Source organism: Danio rerio, chromosome 11 (genome assembly GCF_052040795.2).
Source record: "Danio rerio strain M-AB ecotype USA chromosome 11, GRCz13ab, whole genome shotgun sequence".
In the NCBI taxonomy this organism is placed as follows: Eukaryota; Metazoa; Chordata; class Actinopteri; order Cypriniformes; family Danionidae; genus Danio; species Danio rerio.
The window spans coordinates 27,033,914-27,055,987 of record NC_141031.1 but is presented as its reverse complement, the minus strand read 5'-3'; the positions used below and the strand labels follow the sequence as shown (position 1 = coordinate 27,055,987).

General features: G+C 35.7%; 1 protein-coding gene across 11 annotated transcripts in view; it reads left to right on the top strand.

Moving 5' to 3' along the window:
* The first annotated feature begins 2,327 nt into the window (after positions 1-2,327).
* Positions 2,328-22,074, top strand: part of plekhg5a (pleckstrin homology domain containing, family G (with RhoGef domain) member 5a) — a 74,196-nt gene continuing 54,449 nt past the window's right edge. For 2 of the 11 annotated variants that reach the window (XM_087273558.1, XM_087273557.1), the window contains exons 1-2: positions 2,328-2,623; positions 15,578-15,657. In XM_087273558.1, coding sequence (XP_087129684.1) covers positions 2,569-2,623; positions 15,578-15,657 — 135 coding nt within the window. In that variant the 5' untranslated portion in view covers positions 2,328-2,568. Of the gene's footprint in view, positions 2,624-7,944; positions 8,277-11,507; positions 11,959-15,577; positions 15,658-18,233; positions 18,326-22,074 lie in introns of those variants that run through there. The other 9 variants (XM_087273556.1, XM_087273555.1, XM_087273561.1 and 6 more) reach the window with 8 other exon arrangements.

The following is a 22,074-nucleotide window of genomic DNA, read 5'->3' as shown; positions in this document are numbered from 1 at the left end:
CGCTGTTTGTGAAACTGGGTCATAAAGACAAAGAATTAATGTTTGTGAGTTTGGCGCATGTACTGTATATTAAACCATGGAAATCACAAAGAGCCTTTTTACATTTACAGGGTTCTTAGGAAATAGGAATTACAGTACATTTTTTAGTTTTTGCATTCACATTTGCTCCAAAAGCAAGAGAAAAATCCATGAATTTTTATGAGTGTATCAGTAACACTATACTGCAATGTTAGCTAGAAGGCTAAATTAATGCCAATGTACTATCACATTATAATAAACGTACATCATATTTTCAAAACTCAAAACATCAAACAATATTTATAGTTAGACACACTTTACCTCAAACACTCTGAAAAGGGTCCAGAGCATGGTACAACAAAAATATCTAAAATGTCCCTTAAAGATGTTCAATGGCAACAGGTTGCTTTTTTGGACAAGTACTATTTTCTTATTAAAGACTGAATTATACCATGATACTTAAAGGGCCATGAAACCCCCTCGATTCAGCAGGGTGTTTTCACACCTCTACTTTGGAAAAAGTCAGAAAAGTGGGCGTGTCCAGCTCTGTTTAGGGGGGAGTGTCGGAGGAACTAAAGTGGGAGGGTGTGGGAGTGTCTATTTGGGCACGCGCGAGTTTCAGTCAAAATACTCACACACAGGAGAAAGTGATGGTGTTTAATTAATTATGTGGAATTATTTGCCAAATTATTAAATGGTGGACTTTAACTGCAGTTTGGCTCTTTCATTCAGGGAATTCATTTCTGCCCCTCGCGACAAACGAGATATTTGATTCGAGGATCTGCTCTAAGCGTGTATTTTTCATGCAATGTTTGATACCGCACGGCGAATGAGAGAAAAAAAAAAACCTCAGCATTTCTCGGAAACTTAGATGCACACGGCAGGTAGCGTCAGAAAGCCGCGCGTGTTATTCCGGTCACTAAATGCAGTTAAAAACCCTACACGAGGTTAAAGTTTGGTTGTGGTCCTAACATGTTACGGTGCAATAGTTAACTTAGTTCGATACGAACAAACTGAATAAACAAAGAGCACTAGTCGCTGACTTACCAAATCTGTAGAGACAGGACAATCCACAGCAACTAGAGCCGCGTCTTTATGAAGAGAATACTACAAGCGAATCCGATCTCAGCATTTGCAGATGAGAACAGCTCTCAGGTAAACAATGTTCCTCCTTAGACACGTACGTTATTGTTGTTGAGCGTCGCGTACACCGTTAATCCACACGTGAGTCTGAGCTCTCACAGAGAGAAAAAGAAAACGAAACTTAACGGCAGCAAACTATAAAAGCAACACTTCTCGCTTGTTTTGCCAACACAACGTGGCGTCTATGTCGTGTAAACACAGTAATGAATATTAATGAAGTTGCACAATAGAGCGCGCTGATTGGTTTGAACCAAGCCTTACTCATGCATTAATGCAACACACTGTAAGACGTAATAAGACTCACTCTGGCACAGACGCCCAGTCTGCATGCTGGAATACAGGCTATTATATCATGATCGTGACGCAGCTTCAAAAATTCGTTTCAAACAGGAAGTACGAATTTGCTTGAAATAACGCAAAAACAACCAATTTACACTTTTTAATGAAATATAGGTGTCTTAATAGTGTTTTTAGCAGTGTGGGACACATATACGACAGCTCAAAAAATGTGTTTTGGTGTTTCGTGACCCTTTAAACATACTTACCACTTAGATACAACCACACCAGCTGATTCTAATAATGCTTCTACTGTATGTTAAATGTCCATACAATGGTACTGTTTGTACAGTTATCAGAGCACAGTTTTACTCAATCAGTTCCATGCTATACTGTACAACATCATTGTACCACAATACAGTAGTGCCTGAGAAAGTGTTCCAAGTTTAGAAATGAGAGGCAGTGTAGGAGAGAAGAGTAAATGTAGCCTTTTGCCTTTAAATATCCAATCAGAAAGATAAAATGAAATGTTAGATTGCCAAAAGACTGGAGACGGTGAGGGATGTTTACAGCAGGTGAGACAGGTGAAGTTGGTGGGACAAGGAGACAACACGTGTATTTAGTGAAGAACGTCTGCTCTTTTAAGCATGACACAAAGCAGTGCATGCTAAAAATAAGCCATGTTGACTTTGAAAGAGGATATGGCATGTAATGTTCTTACAACGCGATTCAATAAGATTCAGTAAACCTCGAAGCCAGAAAGGAAACAAAAACTTCGTGCGTCAACGACAGTCAACAGGTCCTTTTGTGTCTCCACAGCGCACGCAAGGTGTAGCTCATTAGATGTCAATCAAGCATAGGATACTACAACGAAACCATAGTTATGCAATGCCTGATATGATATCGGGCAGCAGTGTGTACTATACGTGAAATAAGCATGTCAGTAATATCAAAGTTAGTTGGTGAAGTGTGTGGCGCTTGTGTTTTTGGAGGTCTGCCAGCAGCGCGTCAGAGCTCATGTCTGCTGTACTGCTGCTGATCCTCGCGGTGTGGTCGGATCTCATCACTGAGAACAACACATGAAGACGGAGGACTTAGAAATTAACTCATGGTTAACAATAACAGCACATCATGCATCGATACGGATCGCCACCAAAGAGCTGGCTTGGACTTCGTTTGCGTCTTTGTAAGTGCCATTGCGTTTTATGTGGTGAAATAAGAAGTTTGAGGTGTACTGTACCTGTAGCTCTGCGCATTTTCTGTGTGGTGATAATGACAGCTGGTGTTAATAAGACGTGCTGACGCGAGAAGTTTGTGGATGTAACTCAAAGTGATCGTGAATTCTGGCTTTATTTACCTAAACTCCTGTCCAAAGTTTTCAATTTCTTGTGAATGAATGGCTACAGATGTCAAGCTCTAAAAAGAGTGCAAAATCATCGTGAAGGAATCATAAAATTAGCTTTAACCACTTGTGGATTATGTAAGTCTGCAAAAGTCATATTAAAATGTTTGGTGATTAATATGATCAAAAGTGATTTAAAATATCAGCCATTTAAAATATCACCAAATATTTCTATTTTGAATAACTCTGTTTTTTCTTGGACTTTCTGTTAATGAAAGAATGGTATAATACAATAAGCAGCATGACGACAACAACAACAACAACAACAATAATGATCAAATGTGTATAACAATACAAATAATAATATTTCTGAGCAACAATTCAGCAATTAGCCTGAGTTTAAAAATTAAATATATTGTAATATTTTTCAGTTTTAGTTTAAATTTTATTTGGTCATTAAAAAAACCTGCAACACTGCATATGTAAAATTCCTTCATATTAATTCAGTAGTTAATTTTTTTGTCTAAAGTTTTTTAGGCTAAAATAAACAGCAAATGATAAAACATAATGATAATAAAATATAAAATAAATGTATAACTATGTCAAAAATTTTCAGTTGATCATTTCATGAATATATATATATATATATATATATATATATATATATATATATATATATATATATATATATATATATATATATATTTTTTTTTTTTCATATTAAATAACTGATTAATTTGTAAATTGATAAATGTATGCATGCATGCATAAATGTATGTACAATTTGTTGTATGTATATATGCAATACCCTATGCTTGTTTGTGCTGGTTTATATCCCCTTTTTGGCAGTTTAAATCCAGATTGTCTGCCACATTTGATCTTAGCTTTTCTCATTCCCCTGAATTAGGTTTGGGCTAAATTGTGTTTACGTTGTGACAGGTATACAGACAGCTCTGTGGTTTACCTCTCCACTGGCTTATCATAAGGAAATGTGATCCACTCTGAATCAACAGTCAACAGCTCTGCTTTAACAGCTGCAAGGGTGGATTTAGTTTGGGGAAAAAAGGTGGAAAGAGTAATCAAAAATATGTTGACATGTTGATGCACTGATAAGAAACAGTTCAGTAAATCTGTTTATCTCAAAAATAGTTGGACCAGATGATTTTAGAGGAAGTGAGAAGTGGTTCCAATTCATAGATATTGACAATTATGATTTTAATGTGGTTCACGTTGTTGCATTACAATCAAAAACATCATCCAATCAAAGTTTGCATTTATTTACATGCCTTAACCCTTTCTCACTAAACAAACTCAATGTGCAACATTTCAGCAAGATAGACCACAAGATCATTATTTTATATTCTTTTCAGCTACATAAATAGTTTGAAATCCTTATAAAAAATAGCTTGACAGTGGAAACAAAGTGCTGCTTCCAACCAAAGGAAATTCCTCTTATGTTCTGTCTGTGAGGTCCAGGGCCACAGTTATTAAATTCAGACTTCAAACTAACAAACCGGGCTTTTATGAAGCTTACAGTTTATCAGTGAAGTCACTGAGTGGAATTTATTAAAATAATGTCAAATAGAGTATAAGCGTTTGAATTTATGATGATGAACACCAATATTACAGACCTGTTTACTTGATTTCCAATAGGAGCTGTTGCATGGAAGTGTCTTGGCTATTTGAGAAGTGTCACTTGGTTGACTAATTTGCCATCTAGACTCCAAACCAAGCCCATTACTGCTTTCGGGTCGACTGGCCTGTTTGCCATGTGCACGGCTGTCCTAATGCTATAGTGTTTTAAACATAGATAAACAGTGTCAGGAGAATCACAGATCAGAGGATTAGCCCAGTTATTATAATTGACTGTAGTAGCTGTCACACCGCACTGTGCTTTCATGTGTGGCCAACATGCTGGTGGAAACATATGCTTTTCATGCTGGGTATCATGAGCTGAAGATAGCAGGATGAACAGCCAAAAGCAATGCTGCAAACAAAGGCTGGGTGTGATATTTCATGGTCATCCACATTCAAACAAATGAGTATGCTTGAAATAATAAACTACAGTCTCATTAAAAGTGCTAAAGCCTAATCAAAGGCAGATGGCCACTGGGTGTATGTTGAAATGTATCATAAAATAAAAAAATATATTAATAAATAATAAATAAATATATTAAATGAATATATTAATCAATAAATACATATATTAAAAACATTTTTAATGTACATATTTAATTTTTTTATTATTTTTTTTTAAATAAGTAAAATCCTTTATTTGTATAACACAACACAACAAATTGAGCATTCCCTGCCGCTAACTTATTAGACTAATGATAACGAACAAAATAAAAATAAATATCGGTATCCTTTTTATTTTTAAATAGTAAAAGAAGGAAAAGAAAGAAGTTTTTTATATTTTTATGTAACATATTCAAAAAGTGGTCTGCACCAATAGGGGTAGTGCATCGACACATGTTCTCTGGTGCTCATGGTGACACGAGTTTAATTCCTACCTTGAGGTCCTATTCCAATTATTCCCCTCTCTCTGCTCCCCACACTTTCCTGTCAATATGCTCTAGTGTTCTGTCCAATAAAGGTGAAAACCCAACAAAGGTGAAAAAAAAGATGTATATACATGAGCAATATCACACGCACATAGCAGTGCGTTATGGCTGTATATCGGCATTAATGGGAGGCGTGCCTAAGTGTCCCACCAGCCACGATATATACAACCATTCCGCACTGCTACAAGTGTAATATTGTCTTTGTAAAACTGTTTTACAGCATAATCATGTATGTACAAGAAAATCAAACACAGAGAGTCTAAAAAATGCTTTTATACAAGGAATTACTTACTTCCCCCATCCCTTCACATTAGCAGCTGACGTCAGAACAGCAGAAACCGTTGCTTATTTCACTATCGTCACTTTAGAGCTAGTATTTCAATGATTCTCTAGCATAATGTCTAGAGTAATGACAAAGCAGATGATTTTGCTCCCATTTTAAGATTATAAGGCTAAATAGCATAATATGCCATCAGCCTAGAGACATTTTTCAATCTGATTGGCTGATAGCCATGCGATATTCTGCTATAACAGGAACTCGTGCAGCCTCTTCTCTTTTACTCCGCCCACATAAAGAGACAGCAGATCAACACTACAGTATGACAAATATTGCAGCTGTTGGACATAATAATTTATTTTTGATGGATGATTATTAGGCGAGAATGTAGTTTAGATTGCAACTATGGAGTTTATTCATAAGGATAGTGCCTATTTTAAATATATATAATTTCAGAGATCGGCATCAGCCCGTCATATTGAGCATAGCAAAGATAGTTGCGCCACAAGATGGCGACAGAGACCACATAATAAGTGCTTAGGGGAAGAAACGTGACATTCTAAATAGATTTTTTTTGTACTGTATGTTGTAATGCTGTATCTATACTATAGTAATCTTGTAATGTTTACTTTGCTTTGGCTTTTTCTGGGTTAATTGTTGTGATCTCCCAATTGCAACAGAAATACTGGATCATTGTAGACTGATGGCATTTCATGCTGTTCAGCATTATAATCTTAAAATGTGGGCAAAATCATTTGTTTTGTCATCACTTGAGACATTACGCAGGAGAAGCATTCAGACACTAGCTCTAAAATGACGTGTTTTAAGCAACGGTTTCTGCTGTTTTGACTGTCAGCTGGAGATGTGAATGAATGACAGAAAAAAGTAGTTTCTCATCCAAAAGGATTTTTGAGACTGTGCCGATAAACAGCCATATCGCACTGCTACACGTGTGGTGTTGCTCATTTCTTTTTTTTAACTATACAAATAAATATAATTCTAAAGAGCTATAATATGAAAAGCTTTATTTATTTATAATTAAATCAGATATATTTATTTTAGAAAACTATAAAAATAACTAGTAATAAATAAAACTATATATGTATTTTATTCTAACATAAATCAGTTGATTTATAACCATTGGCTGACTTCTAAAGTGTGATTTGTTTGTTTTATAAAAAATATGCCAGATTCAAATAAATTAAACAATATATGTAATAACTATAAATACATTTTGAATTGTGTATGATTTCTTAATTGTCTGATGCATTGTAGTCTTGAATCATCTCCATTCATTTTCTTTCAAAGCCAGAGTATAGGTGACTAATTTGACTAATCAATTAACCAGAGTGTATGTGACTAATTTGAGTATATACAAGTATATATTAAGCAGAGTATATGTGATTAAACTGACTAATTTGACTAAATCAATTAACACGTACAGAAAATGTTTTTGATTTGACACTCAGCATTTTTATTCATCCACTTTTTTGTTTAGAATCATGAGTGAACTTTTATTTCCCAAGTCAAACACAAGCTACCGAACAAAATGCATTAGAAGCGAAACCGTTCTAACCACTTGATGAAAAAAATTAGACTGTAATTACTTAATGTAATAAAAGCCAGATAAAACAAGCTGTAAATATAAAAGACATTGTGTACAGCAGCTCACAGAGGGAAATGTCTAGGTGCAGATCAAAAGAGCTTTGTTGTTTGTACGTGTCCCAGTGAATGATTAAGCTGACAGAGTCTGAGACTGCGGCGCATTGGCTTGACTGCCACTGGAAGCCTGGTCATTAAAACTAACCCCTGCACGTCACACTGCTCCAAATCACTACCATATGGCTGGAAATGTTGGATCCCAACAGCTAAGACTCTCCCATGCTACTCTCTAATTTGTCAGAGCAAAATTAGAAATTGTGGGGGTTCTGGAGGGCACTCGCGAACTCTCGCAGTTATTCTCTTAATCTTCATCTTAACCCTTTCACACATACAATAGTCCCTCAGCGTTTCTCAATATTTCATCGTACATTACTTCAGACGGTGACTTGAGTGTCTATAAACCACTTGATTTCTACTTCATTGCTCTTTATACTGTAACTTCTGACGTGCTGGACAGAGATTGTGGGCTGCAAGTAGGTGGACATCTCAAAAGGCAGCTTTGTATTTGTTGTCATTCTGAAAAGTCACAGGTCCAACTCTCCCTCAAATCCCAGCATGCACTTCATATGTGGATGAATGCATTGCTTGTCTGGCGTGGTGTGTGGGTCAAGCCCCCCCTTCTCTTTTTCCCCCTTCACAAACTGGCTCACAAAGTCCAATGCAGCCTGACTGGAAACTTTGGAGAAATTCAGTATTCTGAGAAGTTTTCTCCACAAGAGAACTCACTACAGGTTGCGTAGGTTCGGTTAGATTGGGGAAGCATGTAGAGAAGTTTTATTTTGAAGATTGATGTGAAGAAGAAGGTGTGAAGAACATTGTCTCGAGTGAGATGCGGCATTAGATTTATTGGATGCACTTGGATTGTGAGGCACGATGTTCTATTGGCGAAGGCATGGGTCTTATGAACTGGAAACTCTGCCATGTGCACAGAGCGAGTTTGGGGTGGAGAAGTACACCTGGACCTCCCTCATGGACATCACCCAGAACGCTTGTGGTAAGAGATTTTAACTGACCCTGATGAGTGGTGGGACACAGTTTGGTTAAATTATCTATACATTCACAGGTCACCTGAGAGTTTTTCGGTTGTTGGTTTTTGATGTTAAGAAATTTTCATAGAACATGCATTGTAGTGATTAGTTGACTTTGTTGATTAGTTGATTAGTTGATTAGTAAAGTGATTAGTTGACTTCAAAAAGCAAGTAAACCCATTTCTTTTAAAGCGGTAAGTTGAATTTACTTTATAAGGCTTAATAAATACGTTGCTTCTAAATCGATTAGCGAAACTTTACTTCAAAAAGTGAGTACACTTGCTGCTTTTAAAATGATTAGTTGACTCTATTATGTAAAAAGTGGATAAATCCGTTGCTTTTAAAGCGATTAGTTGACCTTCAAAAAAGTTGAAAACGAGAGTAGTTGACCACACTTCGAAAAGGTGAAAATATCTGTTGCCTTAAATTTAAATAAACAAAGTGAACTTAATAGTTACAAGTAGTTGTTTAAAGTGAAGTAACTAATCACTTTTTTACACTGGGGTAATGCCATGTTTCCTCTAAGTATGTTTTTCATTGATTTGCTGGTGAAATATTGTGAGATTGTTCTCAGAGGGCGTATTTCCCCAAAGATGAAAATGTTGTCATCATATATTCACTCTCATTTCATTCTGACATGACTGTCTTTCTTCTTCCAAAATCAGATCTTTAGCAAAATCATTCAACATGCAACCTTCCAATTAATGAAAATAAATTGAGAACAATTGTTGTCAAGCTTTTAAATGGAAAAATTATATATCATATAAGCAAAGTCTAAACAATGTATCCACAATATTCCAAAGAAAGTTTTAGTTGCATAGGTCATTTTGAGGAATGTAAACAACAACAATGGTCCTAACATATTTAATGTTTTATATTTTTAATTTCCATTGCTTCTGAAATTCCAAAAAGAGACACATATTGAAAAATAATGTTATGATAGCTGTTTTAACATGAAAATATGATTGAATTGCCTTTTGTTACAGTTATAAAATAGTTTGATAACATGCAGGAAATGTTTATAGGCCAATGACATGACCACATTGAAATGGTCTACTACCTGTATTTTACCATTCATTTAGGCTTTAACAGTTCATTGATAACTAGCATAATCAAAGAATATTTAACTGAGCTCTATGAAAAGTTTTGTATGGCCAACAGTCAAAAATGCAATGGCTGTGGCGAGTCAGCAATACTGTGTCTAAAACGAAACCATTTCTCTCATTGAAAAACAATAAACACAATTATGCCAGGCACAACATTGTATTAGATTTTATCAAATATGAACAAAACATGGAGAAAACACCTCCACCTTCCCCAGAGAAACAGCCACACGCGGCACTGAATCCTCCGCCTTCAGAATATAAGCAGAGCTAGTGTTTCTTCCCATACTGATACAGTTCCGGTGAACGGTTAATGTCACTTTTTTCCATTTTATACGGTTAATTTTACAGCATCGATGTTGTAACTTAATTAAAATACAATCAGTTAAATAGACTTTGGCATTCATTTAGTTGCTCAAGCATAAAACAAGACAAAAAGCCGTTTACTCGCTTGCGCCCGTCAGGATCGGCAGGCTAGCGCAGAAGCTCCATTGAATATACTGGGGTAAAATAAATGTTCAAATTTTAAAGACATGGTGGGGAAAATTCTATTTAATGCAGTGCTTCTTGTACATTCTGAGACCTATTTTATATCGGATATCACTCAGCCAGTGTAGATCGCTGATTTTTTAAGAAAATAAACCTTAAACGTGCCAATTTTGTAATGGCATACAGTACACCGGAAGCGCTTAACCCGAGTTACTGACAAAATTAAAAGTCCTTTCGCATATACCATATTGGCCACTACTGAGAATGAAGCTCGGCTGCCCCCTAATGGTAATGTGTTTCCTAATGCAGAGAGTACTGCGGTGAACCTCAGTTAGCCATGCCATTCTGTTCCCTGAGACGTGCATTTCTAAAGGCATACATATGTACAAATATTTTCATTTATCTTTGCCATTCTCAATAATGTATATAAAAAATATACCTTGAGCTCTTCCATTTATTACAAGTGGATAATTACTATGTGCTGTCAAGCGTTTTGACAAAAATTTGTAATGAAAACAAAAAAGATTTTCCAAATCTGAAGTTTTTTTTAATGATGTGTGAGAAATTGGCTGAAATGTATTAGCTGAAAAGCTGATCTAAACAGTCTGGTTACTATACACTCTGTGTGGAAAGGACCAATAACAAAAGATATTCTGCTATAAATAACTTCTTTTATGTTCCATGGGAAAAAGACATACAGGTTTTGCGAGGCACAAGGGTGAACATGCGTATAACAACAGAAAAATGGGTGAACTAATCCTTTCCACTCAAATCTAGTAAAAGATTGTTCTCAAAGGGCCTATAGTTTGCCCAAAATGTTATTTTTATCATTGTTTACTCATCCCCATGTTGTTCTTGCATGACTGGCTTTTTTCCTGTGGATAGCAAAATTTGATTTAGCAAAATATACAAGCTGTGCTCTTTCATATAATAAAAGTGAATGGAAATCCATTACTGTCAAGTTAAAAAAAAAAAGGACAAATAATCATAAAAATATCATCAAAAAATCCTCATGCACGATTTTAAGTTTTATCACACAGAAGTTTTCAGCGAGTAATAAGCTGAAAAGTCACTCCACACTTTCATTGTATGAAAAAGGCCAAAAACATTACATAATAAATAAGCTTTTTGCAGTCCATGCAGAAAGGGTAAGCTCTACAGGTTTTGCTATTTATTTTTATATGAGCCATGGCTTTACACTCAATTTCTTTGATTTTTTTGTGTGGAGAACCACATGTTTGCTTTCCACTGAGTACCCAGACATTTTTAGAGACTACTGTGACACCAAAGTGCAGATGGAGAGTGATTTTTAGCTTGTCCATACTGCCATTATTGTTTGATCTCTGTGCTAATGCCCTAATTAGGACCCGCTGAGGATGACCTTTGTCCTGGAAGTAATTTGTCTGTCACTCCATCCCTCTTTCTCCATGCAGTCAAGCAAATTACTTTTTAGTAATTAAATCTTTAGATGCTTTTTAAAGTTGGATATTTAAAAGAAAATTGAGCAGTTGTGTCAAGAAGTACCATTAACCTCTAGAGGCACCAAATTGAACTGTGGAAATGACTGTTTTCACACAGGTTTTCCAAACTTTTCTATTTATGGTTGCATAAGCAGCCTGTGCCTTTTCAAACTTGCAGCATCAGTTGAGCCAGTGTTGCTATGTCGGGTTCTGAGAGCTAATCTCATTTAAGCCTCGGATGCAAGAGGATTAGCTATCCAGGAATAAAGAATCAATGACAACTCTGCTTCCAGAGCTGGTAATGTTTTGACATCCTCAGACCTTCCGAATCATACAACTGGCATCCATGGCATCAGCTTGGTGTTCCTCCAGTGGAGGCAAAAGGAAACGAGTATTACATCAAATATTTCCGCTCTAGCACTTGAGACAGTAGATGTGCTTCACGCTCCTCAGGAACTTCAGCAAACGACTGGGTAAACAGAGGGGCATGAAAAACAGATCCTGGCATTCTGCACATTCCTCACATAGAGGATTTCTTAGGAGGTGCCCTCTGCCTCTCTGACTAAACAAGGAGAAATGGAGTATTCTTTATGGAGGCGAGTATGGAGATGGAATGCTTGCAGTGTTGTAGGATAATATCTATAGTTTAGCTTGGACTGTGTGGTGATATTATGCTTTCAGGATGTTGGAAAAGATGCAGTGCTTTGATGAAGTAACATGCAATATCATAATATTTACCATCATAGTACCATGATGTTTACCTTGTGTTTATGAATATGACAAACATTCACAACAATTTTTAAATGGGCATCTCGTCAAGTTTAAATTCTTTTATGTTGTTTTTTTTTATTTGTTATTCATTCATTTTTTTTTTGTTATTTCATAATTTTACACTTATTAGAACAATTTGCTATTCTTAAACTCCAAAGTTTTATTGCAGTTTTAATAAGAATTGTTTAACAAGCACAATGATTTTCTCATGTATGATGTTTAATTTTCACCACAACCATGTTGGTCTTCATAAAACTTTTTATAAAATGATTCAAAAGAGATTTATATTAAAGCTCAATTAGTGGCTTAGTTATGGTGCAAATGAAATGTTTTCATATAGGTTCAGCTACAAAAAAAATAAAAAAATGTAGTGCAAGAAGGTTGCTGGATCGAGCCTTGGCTGGCTCAGTTGGCGTTTTTTGTGTGGAGTTTGCATGTTCTCCCTGCGTTCCCATGGGTTTCCTCTGGGTGCTCCGGTCTCCCCCACAGTCCAAAGACTTGCGGTACTGGTGAATTGGGTAAGCTAATTTGTCTGTAGTGTATGAGTGTAAATGAGTGTGTGTGTGGATGTTTCCCAGAGGTGGGTTGCGGCTGGAAGGGCATCTGCTGCGTAAAACATTTGCTGGATAAGTTGGCGGTTCATTCCGCTGTGGCAACCCTAGATTAATAAAGGGACTAAGCTGAAAAGAATGAATGAATATAGCAGAGCTTTCTTAATGAACTAATGTTATATTTTTCCTAAAGGTTCATATAAGAACTGTTTCTTGCAATTATCATCACTGTAATGTAGATCTGCCAATATTTTGTAAGAAATCAGACTGAATAAGATTGTTTCTTAGCAATATTTGATATCCCAAAGTCAGATTTGGTGTGTACACATCAACTGCTTATTTTGACCAGTTGTGAGGTGGCATTATTATAAGAATAAAATTTATAAAAAGTCCTGAATTTTTTCACATGAAAACCTGTGGGTTTCTAGGTAAGAGGAATATCACTGCCCTCACTGAAAGGAAAATCAGCTAGTCTGCCAGCAAACTTGTAATGTCTGGAAATCTCAGATTTCCGCCAACTTTTTTCGCTCTGTCTGTTTTTTGCTCCTTTTCCTCTTTCTTTTCCTTTTTGTGTTATTGTCGATCCTTCAGTTTTCGGTCAAATCTATTCCCTCAGGAATAATTATTTACTGAGATAATTTTATAACCACTTCTGGTGCCTTGGTAGTTACTTGTCTTTATGGTCCTAACAGCTGGAATGAAAGAAAGGATGCCATGGCTAGCTCAAGTTGTTTATGTTATAAAGTCAACTATACAATGCATCATGCAATTTAGTAGTTAACTTCACTGCATCACTAACTCTTCTTTTTGGCTCTCAGTTATTGATTTTTTTTTCAATTGCTCTCTTTCCTACATACAGTACAGTATCCCCCCAGCTGCCTCATCTTTTGCAGTCCTGTATTGCTGTTATGTCTTTTGGCTCATGCCCAAGGACATATCCCCACAGGCACTGTGTTCAGTCCCTTAATGGAAGCCCTGGTACAAAATGTCTCAATCACATTTATCTCTTCATTTATCTCCTTTAGATTACTTCTGGGTACTTGATTCTTTCACATAAAGTGGTTCAGCCCTAAAAAAAGATTTTTGTTTTCTATTTCGAATGGCTTTTTAGCATGATTTAGATCAGAGACTATCTAGTAAGAGCTGTGTGAGTTGAAATCTTCTGGCCTCAATAGGTGAACTAGTGAGTGATGCTGGACGCTGTGGTCTTTGGCTTCTTTGTTTCTTCGGTTTTTGCAATCTGCAGATGCGAGTTTGCTGTGTGATATCTTGTGAGACACATTTAATTGGTGACTGCTCAACATACTTTCAAATTGACCTTACTGTACTTTGATTTCATATACCAATGCATCTGCTTCACGTCAAACACACCTTTTAGCTTCAAGTGTGTTTAGAGAGGTTTGAACAGAACCGAAGGGGTTAAATTGGTGCCGTGACCCGATGCTGGACACTAGCAAAGACTATAGCAAACACAAGAAATGTCATTAGTATCTTTTTGAATAGGGAAAAGTGTAACTGTCAATATGGTGAATAAAGCCAAAGGACCAAATCATCGCTATATGATGGAAAAAAGCCCGCCTTGTAGTACAGAAGCCAATTATCGATTGCTATAAACTGACAATCCTTTGTGGGAGGGGTTTGGACCATACATGAGTTTCTGCAGATTTTTTTGTGATTTGGACAATTAGAAATGAAACTGATGAATAGACAGATGTTGTTTAATTTTATTGGTGATTCCTAATATGAAATTCAATCGTAAGCTTGGCAAGCAGTTTTGGAAAATTTGATGTTTCTCCATTCAAACAGAATGCACGAGCATACTGCCCGAGAGGCATTTCAAAGATGGCCGCCAAGTGAAATCATTTTCCTTAAAGGGACTTTGACACTAGTGACTGAAGCTAGAGGCTGTGATCTTTTAGCATCTTTTTTGGTGCTTAATTTAGATACATTAGTGCCATGACCCAGATAAAAACATTAGGTACAGGGGGATACTGTAAGTGTAATGAAGAACAGCTAGCAATTGACCGAGCAAACCTCACTTCCCTGGCTTAAAGAGGCGCATTTGAAACTGTGTAATTGAGGCCAGCTAGTAAGAGTTTTGTGGGCGGCAAGATTTCAAAATCTGCAAATAATGTTACCACAAACCTTATTTACTCATAAACCCAAAAGCTGTATTATATAAATGAAATCAGTTGGAAATTCACAAGGGAACCCATAGCCTTCATGCACAGTCACATTAAGCATTGTCTAGCGAATTTCTGTGGGCAAAATATAGTCATTTCAATTGGAATCCAAACAGGCTAGAATTACACAGACTCATCTGAGAGTCAAAAGATTTCCCCACACAGTTCTCTCAGTGGGTTCAAGTTTGTCTCATGAACTGGCAAAAAGTGAGTGGAAGACCTGTTGTAACAAACACTACTGATAATGACAGTGGGTTTTTATTTTTGTCAGAGAAACTTTGTTAAAGTGACAGTACCCAGCAAACAATTTTGTGTTTATTAGACATCTAATAGACATCTAAACGTTGACCGCTTGGCTAAAACAAGGCTAAATTTGGGCTGTCAATGAAAATATATAGACATCTAAGAATAGCCTGAAGCTAGACTAGTTGTCAAAAAGACAGATTAGACAGACTTTATATGTGTAGTCATTAATTTCTGTTTATTTAATGAATAGTCTAAATTAGGCCTAGATTAGGATTCTTAGATGTGTATTAGATTTTCACTGACAGCCCAAATTTAGCCTTGTTTTAGCCAAGACAACTATGTTTAGACGTCTATTAGACATCTATTAAATCTCTTTTAAAAACAAATATGCTTGCTGGGTACTTTTAGAGTTTGGCCTACACACACTTCAAGTTGATTTTTAACCTCTATTTATGATATTCCAGGTGAGAAACCTGCACCTGAACAGAAACCCGGCCTCTTGTGTCAGCATCCCAACTGTCCCGAACAGCGGCTTGCATCCAAGGTAAGCCATCAGAATGTGTTACAAGGGAAGCCCTGCAGGTGCGACCCAAACTGAGAAATGTACACCTCTTAGTGTTTTTGTGGACAGAAAAATTCCATGTATGCCAATGCATTTATCCCTTGGAATATTCCAGCACAATTAGAATTTGTCAGCATGTGAGCTTTGGGAACTATCAGGAAAAACAAATGTTTTGTTTGTCTTTGTGCTGTTGAAAGTTCAGAGGCGAGAGAACGGATGTGATGTTATAGGTGGCATTTCACCAGCATTCTCCTGGGAGTCTGGGCAAGCGGGCATGGAAAACAGAGATTACTGCTACCATGTACTGTAGGGTATATGAGGCTCACAAAACACAACATGTTTCTCCCTTCCTGTCTTTCTCTCTCTTCTTATGCTTCTCTCTTTTTGTCTGTTAAAATACAATACATCTATTCTGGTGACACTTTTTTGATTGCATTTTATTGTCATGGGTTCACTGCCAAACTGGTTTGACTAAAGAGCCAGTGTTTTTCTCCCAGTGTCCCTCCTCTTTTAAACATCAGTCACTCCCTTTTTTTCTCTCATTGGCAAACCTTGTGCCTATTCATTACCCACACTTTCCACTTTTGTATTTTAACAGGTGTTCCTTTACCTATAAAATCATCAATCACAATGCAGCCACAGTTATATGAATACATTTGTGTTGGTCTTCATGTTGGAAACTGTTCGAATTGACTGTATGCATGGAACTTTTTGAGTTTGAATTTTTGAGCCAGCTGGAAAGTGTTTGGTCAAACGTACCTTGTTTGTGTGGCTTTATCTTTTTTTCTATCTATGTTTTCTGATGCAGCTTTAACAGTATTAACAGTGTACATACATTTGAGGTCACAATTATTAGCCCCCCTGTTTATTTTCCCCCCAACTTCTGTTTAACGGTGAGATTTTTTTTAACACATTTCTAAACATAATAGTTTTATTAACTCGTTTCTAATAACTGATTTATTTTATCTTTGCCATGAGGACAGTAAATAATATTTGACTAGATATTTTTCAAGACACTTCTATACAGCTTAAAGTGACATTTAAAGGCTTAACTAGGTTATCTGGGTTAACTAGGCACGTCAGGGTAATTAAGCAAGTTATTGTATATCGAAAAAAAAATGTCTTAAAGGGGCTATTCATTTTTACCTTAAAATGGCTTTTAAAAAATTAAAAACTGCTTTTATTTTAGCCGAAATAAAACAAATAAGACTTTTACTTCTCTTAAGTGTATAATAAATTTCTCTTAAATTTATTTTTGTATTTATAATTCAACATATTATATAGTTTATTATTGCAATGGTCTACAGGAAAGATCAGAAAGTAAAATAGTAAATAAAAAGATTTTATTTAGTTTTATTTTTATTCACAAAAATGCAATACGTTATAGCAGAAATAATTAGAAGAAAAGTCATCACTTTAAGCTAAAAAGTAAAGGCTAAAACTTTGAATCTACAATTATTTTGTTACTTTAAATATAAGTTCTCGGCCCTTTTGCCTTTTATTTGATAGGACAGTAATGAGACAGGAAGTGAAGTGGGAGAGAAGGAGGGGGTTAAGGTTGGAAAATGTTCTCGAGATAGGATTTGAACTCGGGGCACTCTCAAGTGCTACCGCACCATACTGTATGTTGGTACGCTAACTACTAGGCTATTGCGTCAACAAAAACGATATATTTAAAAAAACTATTCTATTCAGATGAGTAGCAATATTGAAAGAATTGCAATACATGTTTTGAACAGAGAGGGAAATGTTCACAGGAGCAAACTTGCTTTAACTGGACATAAGCAGCATTTTTATTTATTTTTTGTTAAAATTTCATGACTAAATCGTGAATCGTAAGATTACTATCGTGAATCACATCGAATTTATGAGTCAGGTGAATCATTATCATCACTTCTTGTAATTAATTCAGAAGATGTTTATTGTTTTATCAATGCATTTTGTCTTGACTTTTGAAATATTTCATACCTGAATGTATATTTATTGGTCAAAACATGCAGAAAATCAAACCTGGTTTGTGAGGCTTTTATTTAGTCATAGCTTGTTGAGCAGGTGCAGTTTTGTTTGTATAAAATAATGATTACTGGTACCAGCCTGCTTCAAACAATTAGATAAACCTGATAAACCTTGCATAGAAGAAACTGATAAAGTTAGTTTACAGTATGTGGCGCATGTCTGATTCATTTTAGGACATGACAGTAATGTTTGCTTGCCTTTTTTTTCTGTCCTAAATTTCCTGTCTGCCAGTGTCCTCTCAACTTCAGCAAGCTTTTGAAGAGTCTCTGGGTAAACACTTCTGTTTCTAGTGCTCTCTGATCGAAGCCAGACTTAAGTTAATGTACCCAAATGTTTTATCTGAATCAGGAACACACTTATATCATTGCCCTTAAAATATGGAAAGATGAGAGGGATTCTTGTTTATTTGAAAAGGTTTCTGCTCAAAATGAACGGAGGAGAGTTTTCAAGTGTGCGTATGTGCGTGTTTATGTTTTGAAGACTTTGTGGCTCGTCTCTTGTGGGATACAAGCTTCATGTAGTTTTGTCCTTCCTGTCTCCAGCGAGGGGTCGAGAGGTGAAAATACACAAAGATGATGACGATAGTTTGCTGTTGACGTTGAACTGCTCATCCTGCTATAGCTGAGATTTAAAGGTGAAGTGTGTGTTTTTTTTAATCTTATCTCAGAGACGACTTTATATAAGCCATCCTTTTTTTTTTTCTAAAAAAAAGCCTTAACAGTTTGGCCCTGCAGTGCTTTCAAACATTTTTCTGTTTGTTTAAGCATGGAGACCAGTAACAGGAATTTAAGTAATGGCATGAGTTTAGAGGCGGGGCTAGATGTTTGTTTGACCAGATGTAGAGTTTAATATAGAGTTGGTCCACCATTTGCAGCTATAACAGCTTCAGCTCTTGTGGGAAGGCTTTCCTCAAGGTTTAGGAGTGTGTTTATGGGAATTTTGGATAATTTTTCTAGAAGCACATTTGTGAGGTCTAGGCATGGGATGATAAACGTTTTGAAGGTATACTGCGGTTTGGAAAATTCAAGGTTTTAAAATGTTCTGTTATACGTTCCTATGATATTTGTGAGATTTAATTTTTTTTTTTTAGGATTACAGTATCTCCAGCAGAAAATATTTTCAAAAATGCCGTTTTATATTGTAAAAAAATCAGTGTTTTTGAACCTAATGAAGACAGCAGAAGTCAATGATTCATTATTTTGCCTCACATGTTTACAGCTCCAAAATATTTTAAATGTCTCTCAAAATAAAATATATATTGTGAAAATATTGTGTTCAAAGATGAAAAAGTAATGTTTACCTAGACATTTCAAATTAATAAATTTAAGAGCAGTAATCAAAATACCGTGAAACTGTAATCTTTTTATGCAAGGTCATCATACCGTCAGGATCATTTACCAACCCATGCCTAGTGAGGTCAGGTACTGATGGATGTAAAGGCCTAGCTTGTAGTCTTTGCTTTAATTGATCCCAAAGTTGTTCTTTCAGGTTGAGGTCAGGGCTTTGTGCAGGCCAGTCAATTTCAGTTATTTGGAGGGGTGTCCTAAAACTTTTGGCAGTGTAGTGTATTATGAAAGCAAATCAACCTGGGATTTTGAGTTTTTAGTTTTCTGACAAACACAAAGTCATTTTCAGTTTCTGTCCATTTTATCAGTGAATTTTATGCAAAACGCTGTTTTGATGCTTTTCGATGGTGTGACAGGTCACAGTATAGCTCCCTTGGTTCAAACAGCAGGAAGTGCGCATGAATGTAATTGTTCTTTTCTCTTTATTTATAGCACTAAATAAAAATGAATGAACATTTCATGTCTATATGATCACTCAATTGGTATTTTAACTATGGAAGGACACCAGTAATGGCCACAGCTTAATAGCTGAATAAAAATAAGCAATAATTAAATAAAAATACTATACTGTACTGGTTATAGATTACATAATGAAAATTGTAGATAGTAAAGGTAAAGGTTACTTATTTTAGCAATACCTTTAGTATTTTACGTATTTTAGTGTTGCCTAAATGATTACCTAATTATTTGTTTGACTGACAATCAATTGTGAATCCCTGCATTGTGTGTGTAAACATTACTAAACCAAAAATGACAATGCCATTACTTGTCCAAAGTTATTGGTGTTAAATATTATTTCAAAAATCAAGAGTTACTGATGGCCACCTGATATGATAATATCACAGCCATACGTCACCAATGTTTAGCATTATTATGTCTTTCTTATGTTGCACTTAATGGGGAAAAAACAAATTGGGAGATTTAATTAATAAAAAATAATTTACTGCCATTGTTTGACTATCCATAAAAAGTTAACTGTAATCTGATTATGAGTATTTATTTTAAACTTAATATACTGTAACTTTAATTAAGAGTATATTGTTTAGAATCTCATTACATAATCTAAATAATGTGATCATTTTCCTTTTGCCAGTCATGTGCAGTGTTATTAAACACATACTGTAGGAGAAGTTATTAAAACACGCAAACCTGACAGAACACTAGCTTTTGGTTTTGACTGTTTGCTATTATCATCAGAACTAGAATAGAAACCCAATTTTTTATATAGTTTTATTCAAAATCAAAACATTATTTTATTGTGTATTGTTACTCGCCTCAATTGTTTTTTCACTTTAAAGGCTCATAAAGCAGGATTGATTCTGTTCATCAGCTAGGGTAGTGGGTGAGTAAATGATGAGTTTTCACTGTATCCATTACTCATTTTACAGTCATTTTACAAGAAACCATCACGGACAGGAGGATATGCAATATTTTAACACCACGTGAGAGTATGTGTATGTAGATGTACACTATATGCTTAAATAATTTATGTGTGTATGTGCTTGTGTGCTTGTTTAAGTGTGTGTGTGTGTGAAAAAGTTGCGAAACCATCCTCATCCCTTACACAAACACAGACTAAACACTGCGTGCACTATAATAAACACAGACATTAGCAGCTGACTGTAATTTGTGTTGTAAAAGATGAATGTGCTGCTTACAAAGACATTACTAAGCTGGAGCTGGACAGAGTATTATAGGTTAGCAGATGGGATAATGGTGTCTTTCGACACTTTCTTTATGAAAACAGCAGAATGTCGCCATGTCAAAGATTTCTTCTTGGCCCCAAAGGCTTGATTTCAGTTGGAAAAGTAGGTTAATTACTTTAAAGTGTTCAAAAATATATTTAATCTGTTAACGTGAGGTTGACCTGGCATCCCGTCACAATGGATTTTCCCCACAAAGTCATTTTAAAGATGTCAAAAAATTCACAACCATAAAATGAGCTCATTAAAAGGATCGTTCAGGCAAAGATGGACATTATTGTAATTTATCTAATACTTGCATGTCTTTCATTCTTCTGAAAAACACATTTAGATTTTTTTAATCGTTTTTTGGTTTGTAAAATGAAAATTCAAATATGCAATCCAATGTTGATTAGACGCAAATGTTCTTCCAGTGTAACTTCCAGGATCTTAAACTCGTTCACCGCCGTTAATTTGAGTTAAAGGATTATTTCAGCTTCTGGAGCGGGCCTGTGCTGTATCTGCATGTGTCACTGCTTCCTGTCTTTCTCTGACTGTGAGAACAGACTGTACTCACACCTGTAGGACAGGCATGTTCAACACTTACTGCGCTGTTTAAAATAGTTCAATGACAAAATATTTGAAAAGTGGAGTAAATCAGCGTTCATGGAATGCTCAGGAATGTGAAGCCTCACTATGGCATTTGACCACCAGATGGAGCAATAATACTCTGCTATTAGGAACTATTCAACTTATGGACTGTATATGGGTGTTTGTGTGTGTGTAAGAGAGAAAGAGATTGTGTCTGTTTACCTACTAATAGCTTAGGGACAACATTGTATCCAGAATTTAACTAAATCAGACAAAACCTCTAAAAATCTTCAATGTGTTCTGTTACCTGTGTATTGTAGCTTAGTGTTTATATATTTTAATGCATATATAGTTAAATAAATGGTCTATGCAGTTGAAATCAGAATTATTCAACCCCCTTTTTTCTTTTTTAAATATTTCCCAAATGATGTTTAACAGAGCAAGGATATTTTCACATTATTTCCTTTAATATTTTTTCTTTTGGAGAAAGTCTTATTTGTTTTATTTTGGCAGAATAAAAGCACATTTAAAAAAAAAACATTTAAGTTGAAAATTATTAGCCTCTTTAGGCTATTTTTTTTCGATGAAATGTCTTTGACAATTCAAACATGAGCTGAAAACACAGAGACAATCGGCTCCACAACCCTGCAGGTGGGAATGTGGGAAAAACCAGCTCCCCTCCTTTCCTCCATTTATATTTGAAACATCTCCCGAAACCAACATGGCCAACAATCCCCTTTACACTCAACTCACACGGAAGGGTC